Source organism: Orycteropus afer, unplaced genomic scaffold (assembly GCF_000298275.1).
Source record: "Orycteropus afer afer isolate SDZICR_OR568_19922 unplaced genomic scaffold, OryAfe1.0 scaffold00003, whole genome shotgun sequence".
NCBI lineage: Eukaryota > Metazoa > Chordata > Mammalia > Tubulidentata > Orycteropodidae > Orycteropus > Orycteropus afer.
Window position 1 is genome coordinate 20,941,307 of NW_006921590.1, and position 22,049 is coordinate 20,963,355.

Consider the following 22,049-nt stretch of genomic DNA (forward strand, 5'->3'; position numbering starts at 1 on the left):
ACTGCAAGCCGGAAGGCTGGTGGTTCAAACCCACCAGCCGCTCCTCAGAAGGAAGGTTGGGCAATCTACTTCTGTAGTGATACCGCCTCGGAAACCCAAGGAGGGGTCGCTATGAGTCGGGTCCAACCTGACAGCACATAATAACAACAACAACAACAACATCCTGAGTCAACACCGTCTGGCATAGAGTTAAAAAAACACTAGAAGTATAATGGATAGCAGGGAATCTATTCTGTAGCTTGAACGTACCATTAACAACTGATCATTACTATTCATGGAACTGCTACTCACTATTCTTTCCTCCCTCTTATTTCTGATTTCTATAGATATGGAAGTATGGTTATATTGCTATATTACTTGGGCCAGATCTGCTGCAGACAACCTCTTTAAAGTATTAAAAAGCAAAGATGTTCTCTTGAAGGCTAAGGTGCCCCTGACACCACCCATGGTCTTTTCAGTTGCCTCGCATACATGTGAAAGCTGGACACTGAATAAGGAAGGCCTAAGAAGAGATTATGCCTTTGAATTATGATGACAGGGAAGAATATTGCATATACTGTGGATTGTCAAAAGAACAAAAAGTCTGTCTTGAAATATGTACAGCCAGAATACTCCTTAGAAACGAGGACAGCAAGACTTCATCTCCCATACTTTGGACATGTTTTCAGGAGGGACCAGTCCCTAGAGAAAGACATCATGCTTAGAAAAGTAGAGGGTCAACAGAAAAGAGGAAGACCCTCAGTGAGATGGATTTACACAGTGGCTGCAACAGTTGTGAGGATGGCACAGAACTGGGCAGTGTTTTGTTGTGGGCTTGCTATGAGTCAGAACCAACTCATTGGCACTTAACAGTAACAGCAATAACATATGTTTGTTCACAACAAACATAGTCTTCTGGTTTGATGTCTGATATGGCAATCCAATATTTGTTGTAGGAAATTTATTGTCATTCAGTATATTCATCAGCCCTGTAAACTAGGTGGTTCTGTGTAGCTCTGAACTCATGGAATTTTACCTAAATTAATTTCACTCTCCATTACTGCCCTACCGTTCAGGAGATGTGGGGTCAATTTCAAGCCAGTGCATCTCATGCATGGTCACCAGCCATCTGTCAGTGAAGACTTGTGTGTTCCTATGGTACTCATCATGTTTCAGTGAAGCCTCCAGACTGACAGACTAGGAGGAAAAGCCTGGCAATCTACTTTTGAAAATCAGCCAGTGAAAACCCTATGGATCACAACAGACCTATTTTTAACTAACCGTGGGGATGAGGCAGGACTGGTCCACATTACCTTCCTTCATGCATACCATTGCCATGAGTCAGGAGCCAGTTCAGAGGCACCTAACAACAGCAGCAGCATTTCCTGTACTCATTTATAACTGATGAGAGAAGTCATGTGGAATGTACTGCTGCTTGCTAACTACCCAGATGGATTGGGACTATTGTTCATCTCTATTGGCTTTAGTTTCTTTACCTGTTAATCACTTTATATAATCTTCAAACACTCTTTCAACTCAAATCTTCTCTGAACTTCAGTTATTTTCCTAACTTCTAAAATAGTGTAACTGTTATTTCTTTTTTTTTTTTTTTTAAGAATGTCTCTATATCTTTCTACCCTACTTATAGATGCTATAGATTCTTCATCAGAATTTAGAGGGCAAATTGTACTTTTCTAAAAAAAAGAGAGTATCATGAAACTTTACAAATTGGCACTTCAGCATTGTGGAGTAGAATCCTAGATGGTGTGCTATTGCACCGCTATACTATGCCTGCCTAATACACATTTTCAGTTGATTGGGTATTTGCTAAAAGTGGATAATTTAAATTATCTGCCTGCAATTTAATTCTGTAGATCTCTAGTTTTTAATCTTACAAGTGGTTACTATGCATCTAAATGAAACCATGAATTGGTATGTAATATAATTTACATTTTCAGTACTTAAATATTAAACTCTTACTATATAGTTCATAGGAGCTCTGGTAGCATAGTGGCTAAGGCACTTGACTGCTAACCAGAAGGCTGGTGGTTCAAACCCACCAGCCACTCCTCAGAAGGAAGATGGGGCAATCTACTTCCGTAGTGATACTGCCTTGGAAACCCAAGGAGGGGTCGCTATGAGTCAGGTCCGACTTGATGGCACACAACCACCAACCATATAGTTCATAGATATTTGTTGGCAAAGTGAACGTAGGAGCTTTTAGTACTTTCTCCCATAATCCATTCATATCACAAGAACGACACAGAATTTGGTTGAGCCAGTCTCCATAGATAATTTCTGAAGAGTACTTAAGAAAAGGGACATATAAAATCATTAAGATAAATGGTCTAAATCTGAGGCATGGAGCCTTCTTAAAGACAGGGCTATATTTAAGTCAAATAATGAAGAAGAAAAAGCAAACTTCCTGCTACCAAGTCGATTCCAACTTTCACAACCCTATAGTGTTTCCAAGGCTGTAAATCATTACAGATGCAGACTGCCCTATCTTTCTCCTGCAGAGCACCTGGTGAATTTGAACCACCAGCCTTTTGGTTAGCCGCTGAATGCCTAACCACTATACTACCAGAGCTTCTTATAATGAGGAAGAGGGGAAGAAAATTTCACCTCTAAAAAGTGTTACTCCGTTTCCCTTAATGGCTATGTTTTCCCAAGAATTTCTCTACAGCAGCTTATTTTATTAATACTTAGCTATCTTTCACCCTGGGAGCTCTGGTAGCATAGTGGCTAAGACACTTGCCTGCTAACCAGACGGCTGGCGGTTCAAACCCACCAGCCACTCCTCAGAAGGAAGGTTGGGCAATCCTACTTCCGTAGTGATAGTGCCTCGGAAACCCAAGGAGGGGTCGCTATGAGTCGGGGCCGACTTGACGGCACATAACAACAACAACAACATCTTTCACCCTGATCTCTTTAATTTGGTGTATTTGACTTTCTAACAGATTTAGCATAAATTTGAATAATAGTGGTATGAATTGGTTTTCCTTGTAGGCATATGGATGTTATCCTATTGTTGACCACATCCTACTTCAGTATAGATCTTGATACGTTCTTTGTGATGATGAATGGCATGACTTTCCTCCTCAATTTGTCATTCCCAGCATGATTGATCATATGATTATCTGATTTAGAATGGCCAATACCAGTCAATTTTAGCTCATTAATGCCTAGAATATTGATCTTTATGAGTTGTATTTCATTTTTGATAACTTGCAGTTTTCCTAGATTCATGCTTCATACAGTCCACTTTTCTAATATTAATGGAGCTGGATTCAGAAGAGGACATGGAACGAGGGATATCATTGCTTATGTCAAATGGATCTTGACTAAAAACAAAGAATACCAGAAAGATATTTACCTGTGTTTTATTGACTATGCAAAGGCATTTGACTAGGTAGATCATAACAAATTATGGATAACATTGCAAAAAATGGGAATTCCAAAATACTTGATTGTACTCATGAGAAATCTTTACACAGACCAAGAGGCTGTTGTTCAAACAGAACAATGGGATACTGTTGTTGTTATGTGCTGTTGAGTCGTCTCCGACTCATAGCAACCTTATGTACAACAGAACGAAACACTGCCTCGTCCTGTGCCAGCCTCATGATCCCTATATACCTGAGCCCATCACCGAAGCCACCATGTTAATCCATCTTGTTAAAGGCCTTCCCCTCTTTTGTTGACCCTCCACTTTACCAAGCAGGATACTCTCCAGAGTATGGTCCCTTCTGCCAACATGACCAAAGTAGGTGAGATGAAATCTAGCCATTCTCACTTCCAAGGAGTATTCTGGCTGCATTTCCTCCAGGACAGATTTGTTAGTTCTTTTAGTAGTCCATGGTACTTTCAGCATTCTTCATCAACACCACAAATCCAAAGCGTCAACTCTTCTTCAGTCTTCCTTATTCATTGTCCAGCTCTCACATGAATATGAAGCGTTTAAAAGTACTATGACTTGGGTTAGGCGCATCTTAGTCTTCAAAGAGATATCTTTGCTCTTCAGCACTTGAAAGAGATCTTTTGCAACAGATTTGCCAATGCAATACGTCTTTTGTTGTCATGTCCAATAATATATCAGACAGTGTTTCACTGCTATTTATAAGGTTTTCACTCGCCAGTTCTCTGAGAAGTGGATGGCCTCTTCCTTCCTCTGAGTCTGTCTTAGACTGGAAGCTCCACTGAAACCTGTCCACCATGGGTAACTCTACTGGCATTTGAAACACAGATGGCATAGCCTCCAACCTCACAGCAACACTCAAGCCACCATAGTATGACAAACCGACAAAAAAGTGTGTCTCCTCTAGCTATTCTAAACTGTTCTGCTCATTTCCTGGTCTCACACACCCTGCTCGCTTACCCAGCCTCCCCCAGGGCAAGCACCTACCTTCCGCTGGTCCCCAGGCTGGCTTACTGCATGGTTTAAAATCAGGAAGGGTATGCATCAGGGTTGTATCCTTTCACCATACTTATTCTATCTGTATACTGAACAAATAATCTAAGAAGCTGGACTGTCTGAAGAACATGATATCACAATTAGAAGAAGTCTCATTAACAACTTGTGATATACAGATGACACAAACTTGCCTGATGAAAATGAAGATGAGTTGAAGCACATATTGATGAAGATCAAAGACTACAGTCTGCAGTATGGGTTACACTTCAACATAAAGAAAAAAAAAAAAAAAACCTCACAACTGGACCAATAAGCAGCATCACCATAAATGGAGAAAAGATTAAAGTTGCCAGATATTTCAGTTACTTCCACCACAGTCAGCACCCATGGAAGCAGCAGTCAAGAAATCAGAAGTAGTAGTATGCTGGGCAGATGTGCTGCAAAAACGTCATTACTGTGTTAAGAAGGAAGATGTCACTTTAAAGTGCACCTACTCCATGTTATTTTCACTTGCCTCATATGCATGTGAAAGCTGGATAGTGAATAAGGAAGATCTAAGAAAAGTTGATGCCTTTGAAATGTGGTGCTGGTAAAGAATACTGAAAATACTATGGACTTCCAGAAGAATTAACAAATCTGTCCTGGAAGAAGTGTAGCTGGAATATTCTTTGTAAGCAAGATTGGCCAGACTGTCTGACCTTTTTTGGTCATGTGCCAGAAGGGATCATTCCCTGGAGAAGAATATCATTCTTGGTAAAGTAGAGAGTGAGAAAGAGGAAGACACTCGATGAGATGGATTGACACATTGGCTGCAATGATGGGCTCAAGTATAACAAGCATTGTGAGGATGGTGCAGAACTGGACAGTATTTCGTTCTGTTGTACATGGGGTCGCTATGAATTGGAGCCAACTCGACAGCACCTAACAACAACAAGAAAAATGACATTCACAAATTTCTTTGGTCTAAATAAGTCATTTTAAATGTCTTTGTGTTTCTTTTCTTGTTCAATGCATTTAACATCATTCTGGAAATTCTTTCACTTTTATGATATATTATGCTTGCTCTGAATCTACCTCCAGATCAAGTTTTCTCTTATTTAGGAGCTCGTGCCACCTTTGAAGGAACTTTGGTGGTGCTGTGGTGAAAGCTGTGGGCTGCGAACCGCAAAGCCAGCAGTTGGAACCCACCATGGGAGAAAGATGAGGCAGTGTGCTTCCATGAAGTTTTACAGACTTGGAAACCTTATGGTACAATTCTACTCTGTCCTATAGGGTCACTGTGAGTCAGACTAAACTCAATGGCTGTGGGTTTGATTTTGGGTGCCATCCTAGTTCACCTACCATCCTCAGATAGGGACTTCCTGAAGGTCATCACATTGAAGTTTACACAGATGTGATGTAACCTTGCTCAGAACTTTGAGTTGTTTATTACTGGCCCCCTGAAAGAGAAACCTACTTGATGCTACAGAAAAGAAAATCAATGATTTATATTGACAATATAATACTACATAATAAATAATAGCACACCAAAATCAGATTCAAGCAAAAGTTAACAGAAGATAAAAATAGGTTTTACTTTACTACTAGCATAGTTAACCCAAGAACCCATCCTGGACTGGAGAGAAAGTTATAACTCTTGTGAGGAGTCAAATAAGGATTGGAGGAAAACATAAAACTAGCTAAATTCTCCAGACATAGGAGACAATAAACCATTATAAAGTAAAAAAAAAACAAAAACTCACTGCCATTGAGTATATTCCAACTCATAGTGACCCCAGTTGGGTTTCCAAGGCTGTAAATCTTTACAGAGCAGACTGCCTCCTCATTCTTCCACAGAGCAGCTGGTGGTTTCGAACCACTAAGCTTTTGGTTAGCAGACCCTACACCACCAGAGGATCTTTGTAATAATTATTGTGCTTTAAAGAAGACTCATTAAGGAGTATGTTTCTCTTTTGGTAATGTCCTAAGCTTCTGTGCTCCAAGGAGTCTTCCTCTTCAGTCTCTCACCTATTCTTGTTTCCTAGTTCCAAAGCCACAGTTCTAATTCACATCCTCATAACATAAAATACCAGCACCTAAAGGCTAATATTGATGTCTATTACTAAGCATCTACTACTTCCCTGTGCTGTTCTTGGTATTTTTACATTATCTCAATGAGTGGTGATGGTGGTGGTGTTAGGTGCTGTCAAGTTGTCTCTGGCTCATACCAACTTTATGTACAACAGAACAAAACACTGCCAGGTCCTGTGCCGGCATCACGATCCCTGCTATATCTGAGCCCACCGTTGCAGCCACTGTATCAATCCATCTTGTTGAGGGCTTTCCCTTCTTTTGTTAACCCTCCATTTTACCAAGAATTATATACTTCTCCAGAGAATGGTCTCTTCTGACAACATGACCAAAGTAGGTGAGGCCAAGTTTAGCCATTCTCACTTCCGAGGAGCATTCCTGCTAAACTTCTTCCAGGACAGATTTCTTAGTTCTTTTAGCAGTCCGTACTACTTTCAGTATTCTTTGCCAACACCACAACTCAAAATCATCAACTCTTCTTTGGTCTTCCTTATTCATTGTCTAGCTCTCACATGCATATGAGGCGATTGAAAATACCATGGGGTGCGTTAAGCACACATTAGTTTTCAAGAAGACATCTTTGCTCTTTGGCACTTTAGAGGTCTTTTGCAGCTAATTTGCCCAATGCGGAATGTCTTCTGATATCTTGACTGCTCCTTCCATTGGTGTTGATTGTAGAACCAAGTAATACAAAGTCTTTGACAACTTCAATCTTTTCTCCATTTATCATGATGCTGCTTATTAGTCTGGTTGTGAGGATTTTTGTTTTCTTTATACTGAGGTGTAATCCATACTGCAGACTGTGTTCTTCAATCTTCATCAGTAATTGCTTCAAGTCATCCTCACTTTCAGCAAGCAAAGTTGTGTCATTTGCATATTACAGGCTATTAATGAGTCTTCCTCCAATCCTGATGCCATGTTCTTCTTCATATAGTCCAGCTTCTCAGATATCTGCTCAGCATACAGATTGAATAAGTATGGTGAAAGGATACAACCCTGACTCACTTCCTTTCTAATGTTAAATCATGCAGTGTTCCCTTGTTCTGTTCGAATGACAGCATCCTGGTCTATTTACAGGTTCCTCGTGAGTACAGTTAAGTGTTCTGGAATTTCCATTCTTTCCAATGTTATCCACAATTTTTTATGATCCACACAATCAAATGCTTTTGTGTAGTCAATAAAACACAAATAAACATCTTTCTGGTATTCTTTGCTTTCAGCCAAGATCCATCTGATATCAGCAGTGATATCCCTCATTCCACATCCTCTTCTGAATCCAGTTTACATTTCTCAAAGTTCTATCAATATACTGCTGCAACCATTTTTGAATTATCTTCAGTAAGATTTTACTTTCATGCAATATTAATGATACTGTTCAATAATTTCCACATTCTTTGGGATCACCTTTCTTTGGAATGGATACAAATAACAGATCTCTTCCATTCAGTTGGCCACATAGCTGTCTCTCAAATCTCTTGGCATAGACAAGTGAGTGTCTTCATCACGTTGAAACATCTAAATGTGCATTCCATCAATTTCTGGAGCCTTGTTTTTTACCAATTCCTTCAGTGTAGCTGTGACTTCTTGTTTCAGTACCATTGGTTCTAGATCATATGCCACCTCCTGAAATGGATAAACATCGACCACTTCTTTTTCATGCAGTGACTATGTGTATTCCTTCCATCTTCTTTTGATGTTTCATGCATCATTCAATATTTAGCCCATAGAATCTTTCAGTATTGCAACTTGAGGCTTAACTTTTTTTCCTCCATTCTTTCAGCTTGAGAAATGCCAAGTGTGTTCTTCCCTTTTGGTTTTCTAACTCCAGGTCTCTGCACATTTCATTATAATAATTGACTTTGTCTTCTTCAGCTGCTCTTTGAAATCTTCTGTTTAGCTCTTTTATCTTGTCATTTCTTCCATTAGCTCTAGCTGCTTCCACTGAAGGGCAAGTTTCAGAGGCTCTTCTGACATGTATTTTGGTCTTTTCTACCTTTCTTGTCTTTTTATTGCTCTTTTGCTTTCTTCATGGGTGATATTCTTGATGTTATCCCACAGTTCCTCTGGTTTTCATTCATTGGTGTTCAGTGCATCAAATCTATTCTTTAGATGGTCTCTAAATTCAGGAGGGATATAATCAAGGTCATATTTTGGCTCTCATGGACTTGTTTTAATTGTCTTCAGCTTCAACTTGAACTTACATATGAACAGTTGATGGTCTGTTCCAGAATCAGCTCTTGGCCTTGTTTTGGCCAAAAATACTGAGCTTTTCCATCGCCTCTTTCCACAGATGTAGTCAATCTGATTTCTGTGTACTCCATCTGGTGTCCACGTGTATAGCCACCATTTGTGTTGTTTAAAAAAAGTATTTGCAATGAATAAGTCATTGGTCTTACAAAATTCTGTCATGCAATCTCCAGCATTATTTCTATCATCAAGGCCATATTTTCCAACTACCAGCAGTTCTTATTTGTTTCCAACTTTTATATTCCAATCACCAGTTAATCACCACATCTTGATTGCATGTTTGGTCAATTTCAGACTGCAGAAGTTGGTAAAAATCTTCCATTTCCTCTTCTTTGCCTTTGGTGGTGGGTGCATAAATTTGAATTAAAGTAGTAACTGGTCTTCCTTGTAGGCATGTGGATATTATCCTATCACTGACAGCATTGTATTTCAGGATAGATCTTGATAGAGTCTTTGTGATGATGAATGCCATGCCTTTCCTCTTCAATTTGTTGTTCCTGGTATAGTAGATCATATGGTGTCTGATTCAGAATGGCCAAAATCAGTTCATATCAGCTCATTAATGCCTAGGATATCAATCTTTATCTGTTCCATTTCATTTTTGACAACTTCCAATTTTCCTAGATTCATACTTCATACATTCTATGTTCCAATTATTAATGGATATTTGCAGCTGTTTCTTCTTATTTTGAGATGTGCCACATCAGCCAGTGGAGGTCCCGAAAGATTTACTCTATCCCACATCATTAAGATCTGCTCTACTCTTGAGGAGGCAGCTCTTCCCTAGTCTTATTCTGAGTGCCTTCTGACCTGAGGTTCTCATTTTCTGGCACCATATCAGACATTGTTTCAGGACCATTCAGTTCACTGCTATACATAAGGTTTTCACTGACCAATTCTTTGAGAAGTGGATGGCTTATTCCTTCTTCCAAATCTGTCTTAGTCTGGAAGCTCCACTGAAATCTGTCCACCATGGGTGACCCTGCTGACATTTGAAACACCAGTGGTATAGCCTCCAGCCTCACAGCAACACACAAACCACCACAAATGACAAACTGACAGAGAAGTTTGTCTGTCTGAGCTTTTCTAAACCACTCTGCTCACTTCCTCCCTCAGCCATTGCAAGCCGCCACTCTCCCTTAGCAGCTCCAAACCCACTGGCTTGCTTCCTTGCCTCCCGCAGACCCCTGTGCGTGGCTCACTTCTCTGGCCTGCCCCAGCGTCTCCAACACCCAACCACTGCACCAAGCTCCCTTACCCAGCCTGCCCCAGGTGCTCCCTCTTGATAGGCAGATCAGAATTATTACCTTTAAACAGTCAGTTGAGTAATTATTTGTTCAAGGTTATACAGCTGGAAATTAGGCAACATAAATTTGAGCACAGGCTTTCTATTTAAATTTGTGGGGTTTTTAAATTATTATTATTATCTTACTTTGTTATAGTGCCTTCTTATGTCCTTTTAAACAGTCTCCTCTTTCAGGCTTATTCCCACTTAACCAAAGCCATACCCATGGCTGTTGAGTCAATTCTGACTCATAGTAGCCCTGTAGGACAGAGTATAACCACCCCATTGGGTTTCTAAGGCTGTTATCTTTATGGTGAGTTGTAACTGGCAACCTTTCAGTTAGCAGCCAAGTGCTTAACCACTACACTACCTGAGCTCCTTTCTTCCCACTTAGTCTTACTCAAATACTCTTTTCTTTGGTACCTCCCAGTGGAAATATGCAGTCACTCTGTTGTTTATCCTCAGTTGTAAATTTAACATTCAAAGTTTTTTACAGATTTGTTCCACCTTTTCTTCTCAGACATTCTTCTGCTTCTACATGACAATTGTACTTCATGGAATTCTCTCTTCCTTCTCATAACTAATTAGTATGCCACCTTGCACATTTGAAGTATTCATTGCCTTCTGTGACTCCATATCTTTCCTTCTGATTTGAGTACCTTTCCTAGTGATTTTGCTTGTTCATCTTCTCCTTAAAATTCTTATTCAAACCTTCTAATATTGAACCCAGTTAACTCTCTATTCTTACATGGCATTCCCTTATGTAGTCATTGTGTGTTGTATTGCTATATATTTGCTCTTTGGCTTGTTATTATTGCATATTCTTGTATTTTAAACAATTTTTTAAGTTTCTTTCAAGGAGATTATCTCTCCTTTTTCTATTTAGCATTACCTCAAAGGAACTGGTAGAGTTTTTGATCCAAAGAACACTTAAGCAGTGCTGACTAACTTTTGTTCTATTTGAAGCCTACATTTTTATCAGCTGACTTATAATCATGAATAATAATTAAAATCTGGATATTCACATCACGAAAAAAATACAAAAATGATCACTTGAAAAAGCTGATACTTAGAAAATTACATTCCACTCCTAAGGATCAAATGGATTAAAACAAAACAAAAACTCCACACACAAAAAACAGGCTAATAATACATTTTTCTTAAAAAAAAAAAAAAAAATTTTTAAACATTTAGTGACTTTAAGTAAATGAAGGCATTTGAAATGTTTACATGTTGAAAGCTGTCATTTACTTCTGTAATGTAATCATTTCCTTTCATCACCTTTTTTCCCCCTTAACGTAAGGGAAACAGTCCAGCAAGTGACTTAAATTGCATGGCAATTCAGTCTCATGCTGAACCTAAAGCAGCCCCTTGGCACCTCTCAGAAATGAGAGTTGAGGATGAGTTGTGAAACTGTGCTAGTCTATTTCAGTGCTGTGTTTTCTTTTTACAGGTTTCCTGAAATGCAATTTTTTCAACAAGAAAATGTGAGAAAAATTCTTACAGATGTTCTTTTCTGTTATGCCAGAGAAAACGAGCAGTTGCTTTATAAACAGGTAATGAAAATATCGTACAGGTGGCATCCATTGACTCAAAATTTCTATACAGCTTGACAAATGATAGCGCAATAATGTAGTCTTTATTGTATCCAGAGTTGTATCATAATGGTGAAGCAATCAAAGACCCGCTTGTCTGCTGCAGAGTGAGAAAAGTAAGCTCATTGAAGCACATATGCTTCTTCCTCATTATAAGACATTCCACAAAATTGTCTTCTATAAGGCTGTTCAATCTTTTCTTTCAACTTTTGGGAGTTTGTTTATAAACAGGCTCTTCAAAGCAATCTAGTAATAAAACTTTTTAGAGTTATAGGTATAAATATTGTTTCTCAGTAGAGCATTTATAAATAATGTGAAATGCCATGTGAAAAAGAAAATACTCCATTATTCTTTAAGATTTACCAGTAATAGAATTTCAGAAAGTACCTGGAAATTCAGAAAAATTTTGAAATTTATATTTAATGTCTTTGTGATCCTATTATTTAACTCATCCCATTACTAAAGCAAAGCAGACTGATGGATTATACATTTTCATTAATATGTAAATTATTTACTTAGTATATAAAGAAGTATCCAGGTTTTCTGCTTAAGTTTAAATGTTCCAATAAGAATAGACATAGTTGGATATTTTTTCATGTATTTCTCCAAATGTGTAAGTAGGAGGTCCAACTGAATTCATAAATTGTGTAATAATCAAAAATCATATGTCCGACTTATGACCACCTAACTTCACTGTAATACACAGGCAGTCTCCAGATTACTAACAAGATCGGTTCCTTAAGTATGTCCTTAAGTCAAATTTGTAGATAAGTCAAAACAGCTGTGTAAAGTTTTTATTTAGCTTTGCTATGGTGCCAGAAAAGGCTCAAAGCCTTTTCAGTGATTTAAAAGCTGCACATGCAGCAAGTGAAGGTGATTGTGAAGAAGATTTGTTGCAGTTAGGTGTTGGTTCAGTCATTTCAAAGTGAGGGCATATTTACATAACATTTAAAGGGCAACTATGAGCTGTAAGTTAGATGTTTATAACTGGGGGACTTACTGTATTGAGGGAGCGGAGACCTGTATAATGAAAGCAGCATAATTAATTTAAAGTAAAATAGATCTGAAGATTGTAAACCCAGAACCAAGTCAGAGTACAATTAACCTAAATAATATATTTGTTGTTACTGTAAACATAGAATACCCAAGGGAACTAATTTTATCTTGATTTTTATATTAGTAGTATTTTTTAAACCCTGTGTGTGTGTGTGTGTGTGTGTGTTTAGGTGTAAGTTTATAGAGCAAATTCATTTTCCATAAAAGTTCATACACATTTTGTTGCATGATATTGACTGCAATCCCCATAACGTAATGGCTGTCTTCCCACTTCTCCCTCTGGTTACCCTTTCCCTGTGTCCTTCTTTCCTATGCATTCCTGCCCTCTTGAGCTGTCTCCCTGTGCAAATGCTGCCCTTCTGACCTCCCATGGTTGATTTTTCTAAATATTGTACCTACCTACTGTAGTGGGAGCTCTGGTAGCATAGTAGCTAAGACACTTGCCTGCTAGCCAGATGGCTGGCGGTTCAAACCTACCAGCCACTCCTCGGAAGGAAGGTTGGGCAATCCTACTTCCATAGTGATACTGCCTCGGAAACCCAAGGAGGGGTCGCTATGAGTCGGGGCCGACTCGACGGCACATAACAACAACAACAACAACAGTGTAGTGTACACTTTGTATGCCTGTCTGTTTGGCTGGAAGCCACAGGAATGAGTTAAATTCCAGTCCTGAAGGGTCACTAGGCACCATAGTCTCGGGGAGTTTACCAGTCTCTATCAGAGCAGTAAGCCTGATCTTTTTTTATAATTTTGAGTTTTATTCCACTTTGTTCTCCCACTTTGTATTAGTAATATATTTTTATATTAATTACTTGCTGGCAGTGACCTTTTAGGATTAGTAATGGAATAAATGTATCCAGTACATGATGGCAATCAAAACCATAAGGATAAAAAGCAAGAGTTGAATTAATAGAAAACAATAGAATGTTATTGATGGGAAGACTTTAAATAAAAATACTAATCCCTTCCTAATTAATATATAAACATAGTATCATCCCAGTGAGAATCCAGTTAAGTATTTGGTCTGTTTTTATTTTGGGGGGATGGCGTATGGTTCTCTTAAAAACAGTTTTTTGGTTTTTGTTTTTTTAAATAGTTCAGTGTTTTAGATGAAACTTTACACAGCAGATTAGGTTCCAATTTAACAAGTTTTTATATAAATTGTTCCATGAAATTGGCTGCAGTTTTCACAGTGTTTCAGCATTCTCATTATTTCCATTCTGTTTGTTCTGTTTCCATTGATCTAGTTTTCCTTCCCCTCCTTGCCTTCTCATCTCCTTTTGGATAACTGTTGACCATTTGATCTCCTATAATTGATTGTTGAAGAGTATTAGTGGTTTTCTAACTAGACACAGTTTTATTTAATTTAATGTCAAAAAACTTTACAGTGATTTTAATGAAGGGTTAGTCATTAAGAATACTGGGTCTGGAGTAAAAATTCCTGAAGTTGAATCTCAGCTCTATCATTTACTAGCTGCATGATCTTGAGCAGGTTACTAACCTAAGTCTTCTAAGCCCTGTTGTTGTTGTTGTTGTTGTTGGTGGTGGTGGTGGTGGTGGTGGTGGTGGTGGTGGTGTTAGGTGCCATCAAGTCAGCTCTGACTCATAGCAACCCCATGTACAACAGAACAAAACTCTTCCTGGTCCTGTGCCAGCCTCACAATCCTTACTATACCTGAGTCCATCATTGCAGCCACTGTGTCAATCCATCTCACTGAGGGTCTTCCCCTTTTTTGCTGACTCTTTACTTTACTAAGCTTGACATCCTTCTCCAAAGAATGTCCCTTCTGACAGCATGACCAAAGTAGGTGATAGGAAGTCTGACCATCCTCACTCCAGGGAACATTCTGGCTACAAGTCTTCCAGGCCAAATTTGTTAGTTCTTTTGGCAGTCCATGTTACTTTTAGTATTCATCGCCAGTACCACAATTCAAAAGTGTCAACCCTTCTTTAGCCTTCCTTATTCATTGTCCAGCTCTCACATGCATATGAGGTGATTGAAAATACCATGGCTTGAGTTAGGCACACCTTAGTCTTCAAAGAGATATCTTTGCTCTTCAGTAGTTTAAAGGGGTCTTTTTCAGCAGATTTGCCCAGTGTAATATGATGTCTGATTTCTTAACTGCTGCTTCCACTGATGTTGATTGAGAAACCAAGTAATACGAAATCTTTGACAACTTCAATGCTTCTCCGTTTGTTGTGATGTTGCTTATTGGTCTGGTTGTGAATATTTTTGTTTTCTTATGTTGAGGTGTAATCCATACTGTAGACTGTAGTCTTTAAACTTCATCAGTAAGTGCTTCAAGTCATCCTTACTTTGAGCAAGCAAGGTTGTGTCATCTGCATATCACATGTTGTTAAGGAATATTCCTTCAATCTGGATGCCACATTCTTCATACAGTCCAGCTTCTCAGATTATTTGCTCAGCATACAGATTGAATAAGTATGGTGAAAGGACACAACCCAGACCCACTCCCTTCTTGATTTTAAACCATACAGTATCCCCTTGTTCTGTTCTAATAACAGCCTTCTGGTCTATGTACAGGTTCCTCATGAGCAAAATTAAGTGTTCGGGAATTCCCATGCTTCTCAATGTTGTCCATAATTTGTTATCATCCACACAATTGAATCTTTTTGCATAGTCAGTAAAACACAAGTAAACATCACTCTGGTGTTCTTTACTTTCAGCTAAGATCCATCTGACATCAGCAATGATCTCCCTCATTCCATGTCTTCTTCTGAATCCAGCTTGCATTTCTGGAAGTTCCCAATTAATATACTGCTACAATTATCTTCAATAAGAGTGGTAGCGTAATGCCTTAGGCACTTGACTGCTGACCAGAAGTCTGGCAGTTCAAACCCACCAGCTACTCCTTGGAAGGAAGGTTGGGCAATCTAATTCCATAGTGATACTGCCTCGGAAACCCAAGGAGGGGTCACTAGGCACATAACAGTGACAACAACAAGATTTTACTTGCACGTGATATTAATGATATTGTTTGATAATTTCCATACTCTGTGGGATCACCTTTCTTTGGGATGGGTATAGATATGGATCTCTTCCAGTCAGTTGGCCAAGTAGCTGTTTTCCAGATTTCTTGGCATAGACAAGTAAGTGCCTCCAGGGTGGCATCCATTTATTGAAACATCTCAGTGGGTATTCTGTCAATTCCTGAATCCTTCTTGTTTTTCACCGGTTCCTTCAGTGCAGCTTTAACTTCTTCTTTCAGTACAATTGTTTCTTGATCATATGCCACCTCCTGAAATAGATGGACATCAACAAATTCTTTTGGGGGCAGTGACTCTCTACTCCTTCCATCTTCTTGATGTTTTCCACATTCAGTGTGTTGCCCATAGAATCTTTCGACATTGCAACTTGAGGTTTGACTTTCTTCTTTAGTTCTCTCAGCTTAAGAAATAATGATTGTGTTCTTCCCTTTTGGTTTTCTAACTCCAGATCTTTGCACAGTTCGTTGTAATAATTGACCTTGTCTTTTTCAGCTGCTCTTTGAAATCTTCTGTTCATCTCTTTTATGTTGTGATTTCTTCCACTTGCTTTAGCTACTCTCCATTCAAGAGCAAGTTTCAGTGTCTCTTCTGACATCTATTTTGGCCATTCTTCTTCCTTTCCTGTCTTTTTAATGACTTTTTGCTTTCTTTATATGTGATATTTTTGATGTACTTCTACAGCTCATCTGGTTTTCAGTCATTGGTGTTAAATGTGTCTTATTTGTTCTCCAGACGGTCTCTAAATTCAGGTGGGATAAAATCAAGGTTGTATTTGGCTCTTGTGGACTTGTTTTAATTGTCTTCAGCTTCAGCTTATGTGAGTAATTGATGGTCTGTTCCACAGTCAGCTCCTGGCCTTATTTTGGCTGAAGATACTGAGCTTCTCCATCACCTCTTTTCACAGATGTAGTCAGTGTGATTCCTGTGTATTCCGTCTGGTGAGATCCAAGTGTATAGCCACCATTTATGGTGTTGAACAAGGTATTTACAATGAATAAGTCATTGGTCTGGCAAAATTCTGTCATGCGATCTTTGGCGTCATTTCTATCACCAAGGCTATATTTTCCAACTACCTGTGATTCTTCTTTGTTTCCAACTTTCACATTCTAATCATCAGTAACAATCAATACATCTTGATTGCATGTTTGGTCAATTTGAGAATGTAGAAGTTGGTAAAAATCTTCAATCTCCTCATCTTTGGCTTTGGCAGTTGGTGTGTAAATTTGAATAATAGTATTAAATAGTCTTCCTGGTAGGCATATGGATATTATCCTGTCACTGATAGCACTGTACTTCAGGATAGATCTTGAAATGTTCTTTGTGACAATGAATGTAATGCCATTCTTCTTCAATATATCATTCCCAGCGTAGTAGATCATATTGTTGTCTGATTCAGAATGACAAAAAACAGTCCACTTCAGCTCACTAATGCCTAGGATATCAATCTTTATGTGTTCCATTTCATTTTTGACAACTTCCAATTTCCCTGGGTTCATACTTAACACACTCCATGTTCCAATTATTAATTGTTGTTAGCAGCCACTTCTTCACATTTTGAGCTATGCCACATCAGCAAATGGGGTTCTTGAAGGCTTTACTCCATTCACACCATTAAGGTCTACTCTACTTTGGGGAGGCAGCTCTTCCCCAGTAGTATTTTGAGTGCCTTCCAACCTGAGGGGCTCATCTTCCAGCACTATATTAGACATGGTTCAAGGCTATTCATAAAGTTTTCCAGTAATATGAGACAGTGTTTCACTGGTACTCATAAGGTTTTCACTGGCCAATACTTGGAGAAGTAAGTGGCCCCTTCTTTCTTCTGAGTCTGTCTTAGTCTGGAAGCTCCTGTGAAATCTGTCCACCATGGGTGACCCTGCTGGTATTTGAATCACCAGTGGTATAGCCTCCAACTTCACAGCAACACACAAGCTACCATTGTACGACAGACTGACAGGCAAGTGGTCTAGGCCCTAGTTTTGTTATTTGTAAAATGAGGACGATAATAACATTTACCTCATGAGTTAAGAGCATGTAGTGCTCACCAAGGGTTAATATTACTAATTATAGTTATTGTCATCTTCATCATCATGATCATTATTAAACATATTGGAGTTGCCACATAATATGGGGGAGGGAAGAATGACAAAAAGTGATATTAAAATTTCTATAAAAGTGCTATGAGCAAAGCAATATGACTCACCCACCAACTGCCATTTAGTGAATTCCAACTCATAGCTACCCTTTAGGACATAGTAGAAATGCCCTTTAGGGCTTTCAAGTCTGTAACTCTTTGTGGAAACTGACTACTTCATCTTTCTCCTGCAGAGTGGCTACTGGATACAAACAATCAACCTTTTGCTTAGCGGCCTAATGCTTTACTGCTGCACAGCAGAGCTCCTTTACCAATACCATGTTATTGTTGTTGTTATGTGCCATTGAGTCAGCCCCGACTCATAGCGACCCCTCCTTGGGTTTCCGAGGCAGTATCACTACAGAAGTAGATTGCCCCATCTTCCTTCTGAGGAGTGGCTGGTGGATTTGAACTGCCAGCCTTCTCGTTAGCAGTCAAGTGCCTTAGGCACTATGCTGCCAGAGCTCCTTTACCAATACAATAGTAGCATGGAAATGAATACATCAGTGGGACATGTTAACAATAAGTCCAATTATATTTATATGAAATCTTTAGTGAATAAAGTAGAATATTTTAATTCAATGGGAAAAAGATTGATTGGGTGTCTAGCTAGAAGAACAGATTAAGTTATACCTTTATTTGAAAATATGTCTCAGATGGTATAAAGATATCAAGGTAAAAATAAAATATATAAATATGCTAACAGAAAATTTAGGAGAACTTCTGTATAATCTTAAGGTAGGATCAGTCTTACCAAACAAGATTGGCTATACAAAGTCAAAAGACCTCCTTCTCCACCTCCACGCCCCACTCCCTCAAAAGTAATCTGTGATCCAAGTTTCTTTCTGTTTTTCTGCTCTCCTCTCCTCATTTTGTTGACTTTTTTGAAACTTATTCCTTCTTTGCCTCCTTTCCACTTTCAAATATTTGAAAATTCCTTGTAGTAAAGGGTTTTATAGTAGTGAATCGAGTCAGAATAAAATTACGCCAAGTTATACATTTTTTTTTTCCTACAGAGAAAAAAGAAACAAAGCCAATACCTGCACAGCTCCACCACTGGTGATACATGTGACCCATTACATTTGTGTGGACAACTAGGCAGGAATATGGAAGAGCAGATTCTTGATAATCCAGCACAGTCTATCAGTTATCTAATAAGAAAGTATTTTATTGGAAGGACATATCACCTAAAAAAATATGTCTACCCCATGTACATGTTTAAAATCCTATAGATTCTTTACAGAAAAATAATACCTTACTAAAAAAGGACTGCATATTTAGCTGGATCAAATTTAAGAAAAAACCTTAAGTTTCATCACAAGCTGTTAAAGCTATTATTTTGTACTAGGTGACACCCCGTTTAACATCGACCATATTGTTAATAGTTATGAGATTTTATTGAATTAATGAGACTGTTATCTGTAGTAGAATGTCTTGCTGAGTTAATTGAAACTGCAGAGATTATATAAATGGTATTAATGAACTTTGACTGCCTGATGCCTCAGCTTTAATAAAGACTGCTTGGTGGGCTAAATGAACACAGGCAGATAAAAGAACAGGTTCAATTTTGTGAGCCTACGGGCTGTTGATGAAGAAAACTTTGTTACCTTTATTTTCAACTGGCATGAGTTTGGAGCGCAGTGACTACTTACCATCCAGCAGGGATAAAGGCTTTAAGCAAGCAAAACTGCTGACAGTGAGTGTAGATGGAAGGAAAATATGTATTTTGAGAACCAAGAAGTTTACTGACAATACATTTTTTACTTGTGCTTTTTCAAACTACAGCATATTGAATTTATGATCATTCATTCCAAATATTTCTCTTCTCCTTTAAAGAAGGGCATATAATTGTCATTTGTAATTATTAATCAGGGTTTACTGTTTAGAAATGAGAGCAAGACCAACAATCTCTTTCAAGTCTATTAGGAAAAAAAAAATCTTTCTAATATGGCTAGAAGTCAAAATTGGACTTGTCAGAGATTGTCATAACTGCTCATTCTGCAGTGTTCAGAGACTCTTAATTTGCATTATATACAGAACACCTTTATTTAATGATCTAAAAATTGAAATAAGATTTGGTGGTGTTCTTTTTCCTTTTTTTCATTATGTAATTTTTATCAACATGTTAATATACTGATAAGTAGATATTTCACTCATTCAGGTGACATGTAGTGAGCACATACTATATGCTGTGCCTATAGAAGGAACTTGGTTTAAAAATAGATGAAATGCATCGCCCACACCTTCAGGGAGCTTACAGTAATAGGGAAGCAGTTGCACTTGGTCAAGCTGTCTCGTTTCCTCTCTCTCTCGCCGTATCTCATTCTCTGTACACACACACAAACACATGCACACACATCACTTGTTGGAGTTTACAATTGTAATTTAAGTGCTTTTTTTATTACTTATGTGTTTTCCTGCCCAGGTTGCAAGTTCCATAAAGATTAGGAACTTGCCCATTTCATTCACCTTTGTGTCTCTACTGCCTAGCACCTCATAAGCATTTAAGAAATAATTTTTGGAATCATGAATGATGAACAATGCATGAACAAGTGGAGGATATGGAAAGTAGTGTCACAGAAAAAATAGAGGGAAAGGAACATTTAAAGAAAGTTGGGAAATGTATTAAGACATGAGCTCTTTCTTATAAACTAGCCAAAATTAGTTAGAAAATGTACTGAGGGGCGATGGGAAAGATCCATTCAAAAGACCCCACCACCAATGAGAAAATCTACTAATAAGCCTAATAAGAGTTAAGCAGTTCTATAGATTTTAGGATTGGGAAATTCAGTGTTCTTAAAAATAGCGATTCTCTTCAAGTTAATCTGTATATTTTAATGCAATACCAGTAGAAATTACAGTTTTGCTTAACATTTTATGTAACTGAATGATACTGAAGTTCACCTAGATGAAAAATGAATGAGTTAGAATAGGCAAAATAATGTTGAAAAAAGAGTAGAAAATTTGGAGTAGTTGTACTGCAAGAAATTAGAACATTTTGAAACTCACATCATTAAACTACTGCAGCTCTGGTTAAGAATATATAAACCAATGATAATAGCCATAAAAGCGCAGAAAAAATAAGCTAAATAGCCAATTTATGGTAAAGATGTTATTTCAGATCGCTTGGGAGAAATAAGTTATTTGGTAAATAGAGATTATTCAGTAAGTTAGTTTTTAACTCTTTTGAAGCAAATAAATAAATAAATAAATACATTTATTCCTCATGGTAAAATTTAAATTAATATCAGTTATGTGAAGATTTAACTGAAATAGTGTCACCAGGCCAAGGGCGGGGAGGTATGCAAGGGTGCAAACCACACCAAGTGACACTGTCACAGGGATGACACCAAAATGACTGTCTATAAAATTGTTGTGCAGTGTTTCAGTGCAATTTATTATTTTTTTAAACATCCCTGTAGTTAGTTGCAGTAGTGACAACATTTTTTGTAAGCCTGGGTTACATGTACCATTATACATTATACCTACTAGGCTTCAAACTCTATACTAATTAACTTTTTGAACCTCTAATGTACTCCACTCAGGGAGCTCTGGTGGCATAGTGCCTAAGACATTTGACTGCTAACCAGAAGGCTCATGGTTACCTTCTGCCACTCCTTGGGAGGAAGGTTGGGCAATCTACTTCCGTACTGATACTGCCTCAGAAACCCAAGGAGGGGTGGCTATGAGTCAGATCTGATTCAGCAGCAGTGGATTTTTTTGTTTGTTTGTTTTTGTAATGTACTCCGCTCAGAGCTGTCATTATTAACCAATTGATGCTTTGAATCACCAAATTTCATCTGCACATACTACAAAGGCACATTGTTGTTTTCATTTCTTCCAATGGTTTTGTAGTTGCTGATTTTGTGAAATTTTCTATTGTTTTAGATACAGTATTCTTGTAACTAGTATTTGTGAACCTATGTCAATAACTTTTTAAAGAATGAAGTAGTAATTATAAGAAATGAGGGAGAAAACTCAAAAAAGGTTTCTGCTCAGTTACCAGTAATTTTGCGACTTACAGTGTTGTAATTCAATGTGGAAAGATTTTACAAAATAATTGTTTTATTGCTATTGATCTAGTAAATATGACATTTATGCAATTTATGATATTTATCTTACTGTGTGATTAAAATTGATTATGAACAGTACTAGGCACTTAACTGCTAACCTGAAGGCTGACAGTTCAAACTCACCAGCCACTCCTCGGAAGGAGGGTTGGGCAATCTACTTCCATAGTGATACTGCCTCGGCAACCCAAGG

General features: G+C 38.1%; 1 protein-coding gene across 1 annotated transcript in view; it reads left to right on the forward strand.

Moving 5' to 3' along the window:
* Positions 1-22,049, forward strand: part of TBC1D5 (TBC1 domain family member 5) — a 544,439-nt gene that overhangs the window by 200,707 nt on the left and 321,683 nt on the right. The window contains exon 7 of the mRNA XM_042780322.1: positions 11,449-11,551. Coding sequence (XP_042636256.1) covers positions 11,449-11,551 — 103 coding nt within the window. The remainder of the gene's footprint in view (positions 1-11,448; positions 11,552-22,049) is intronic.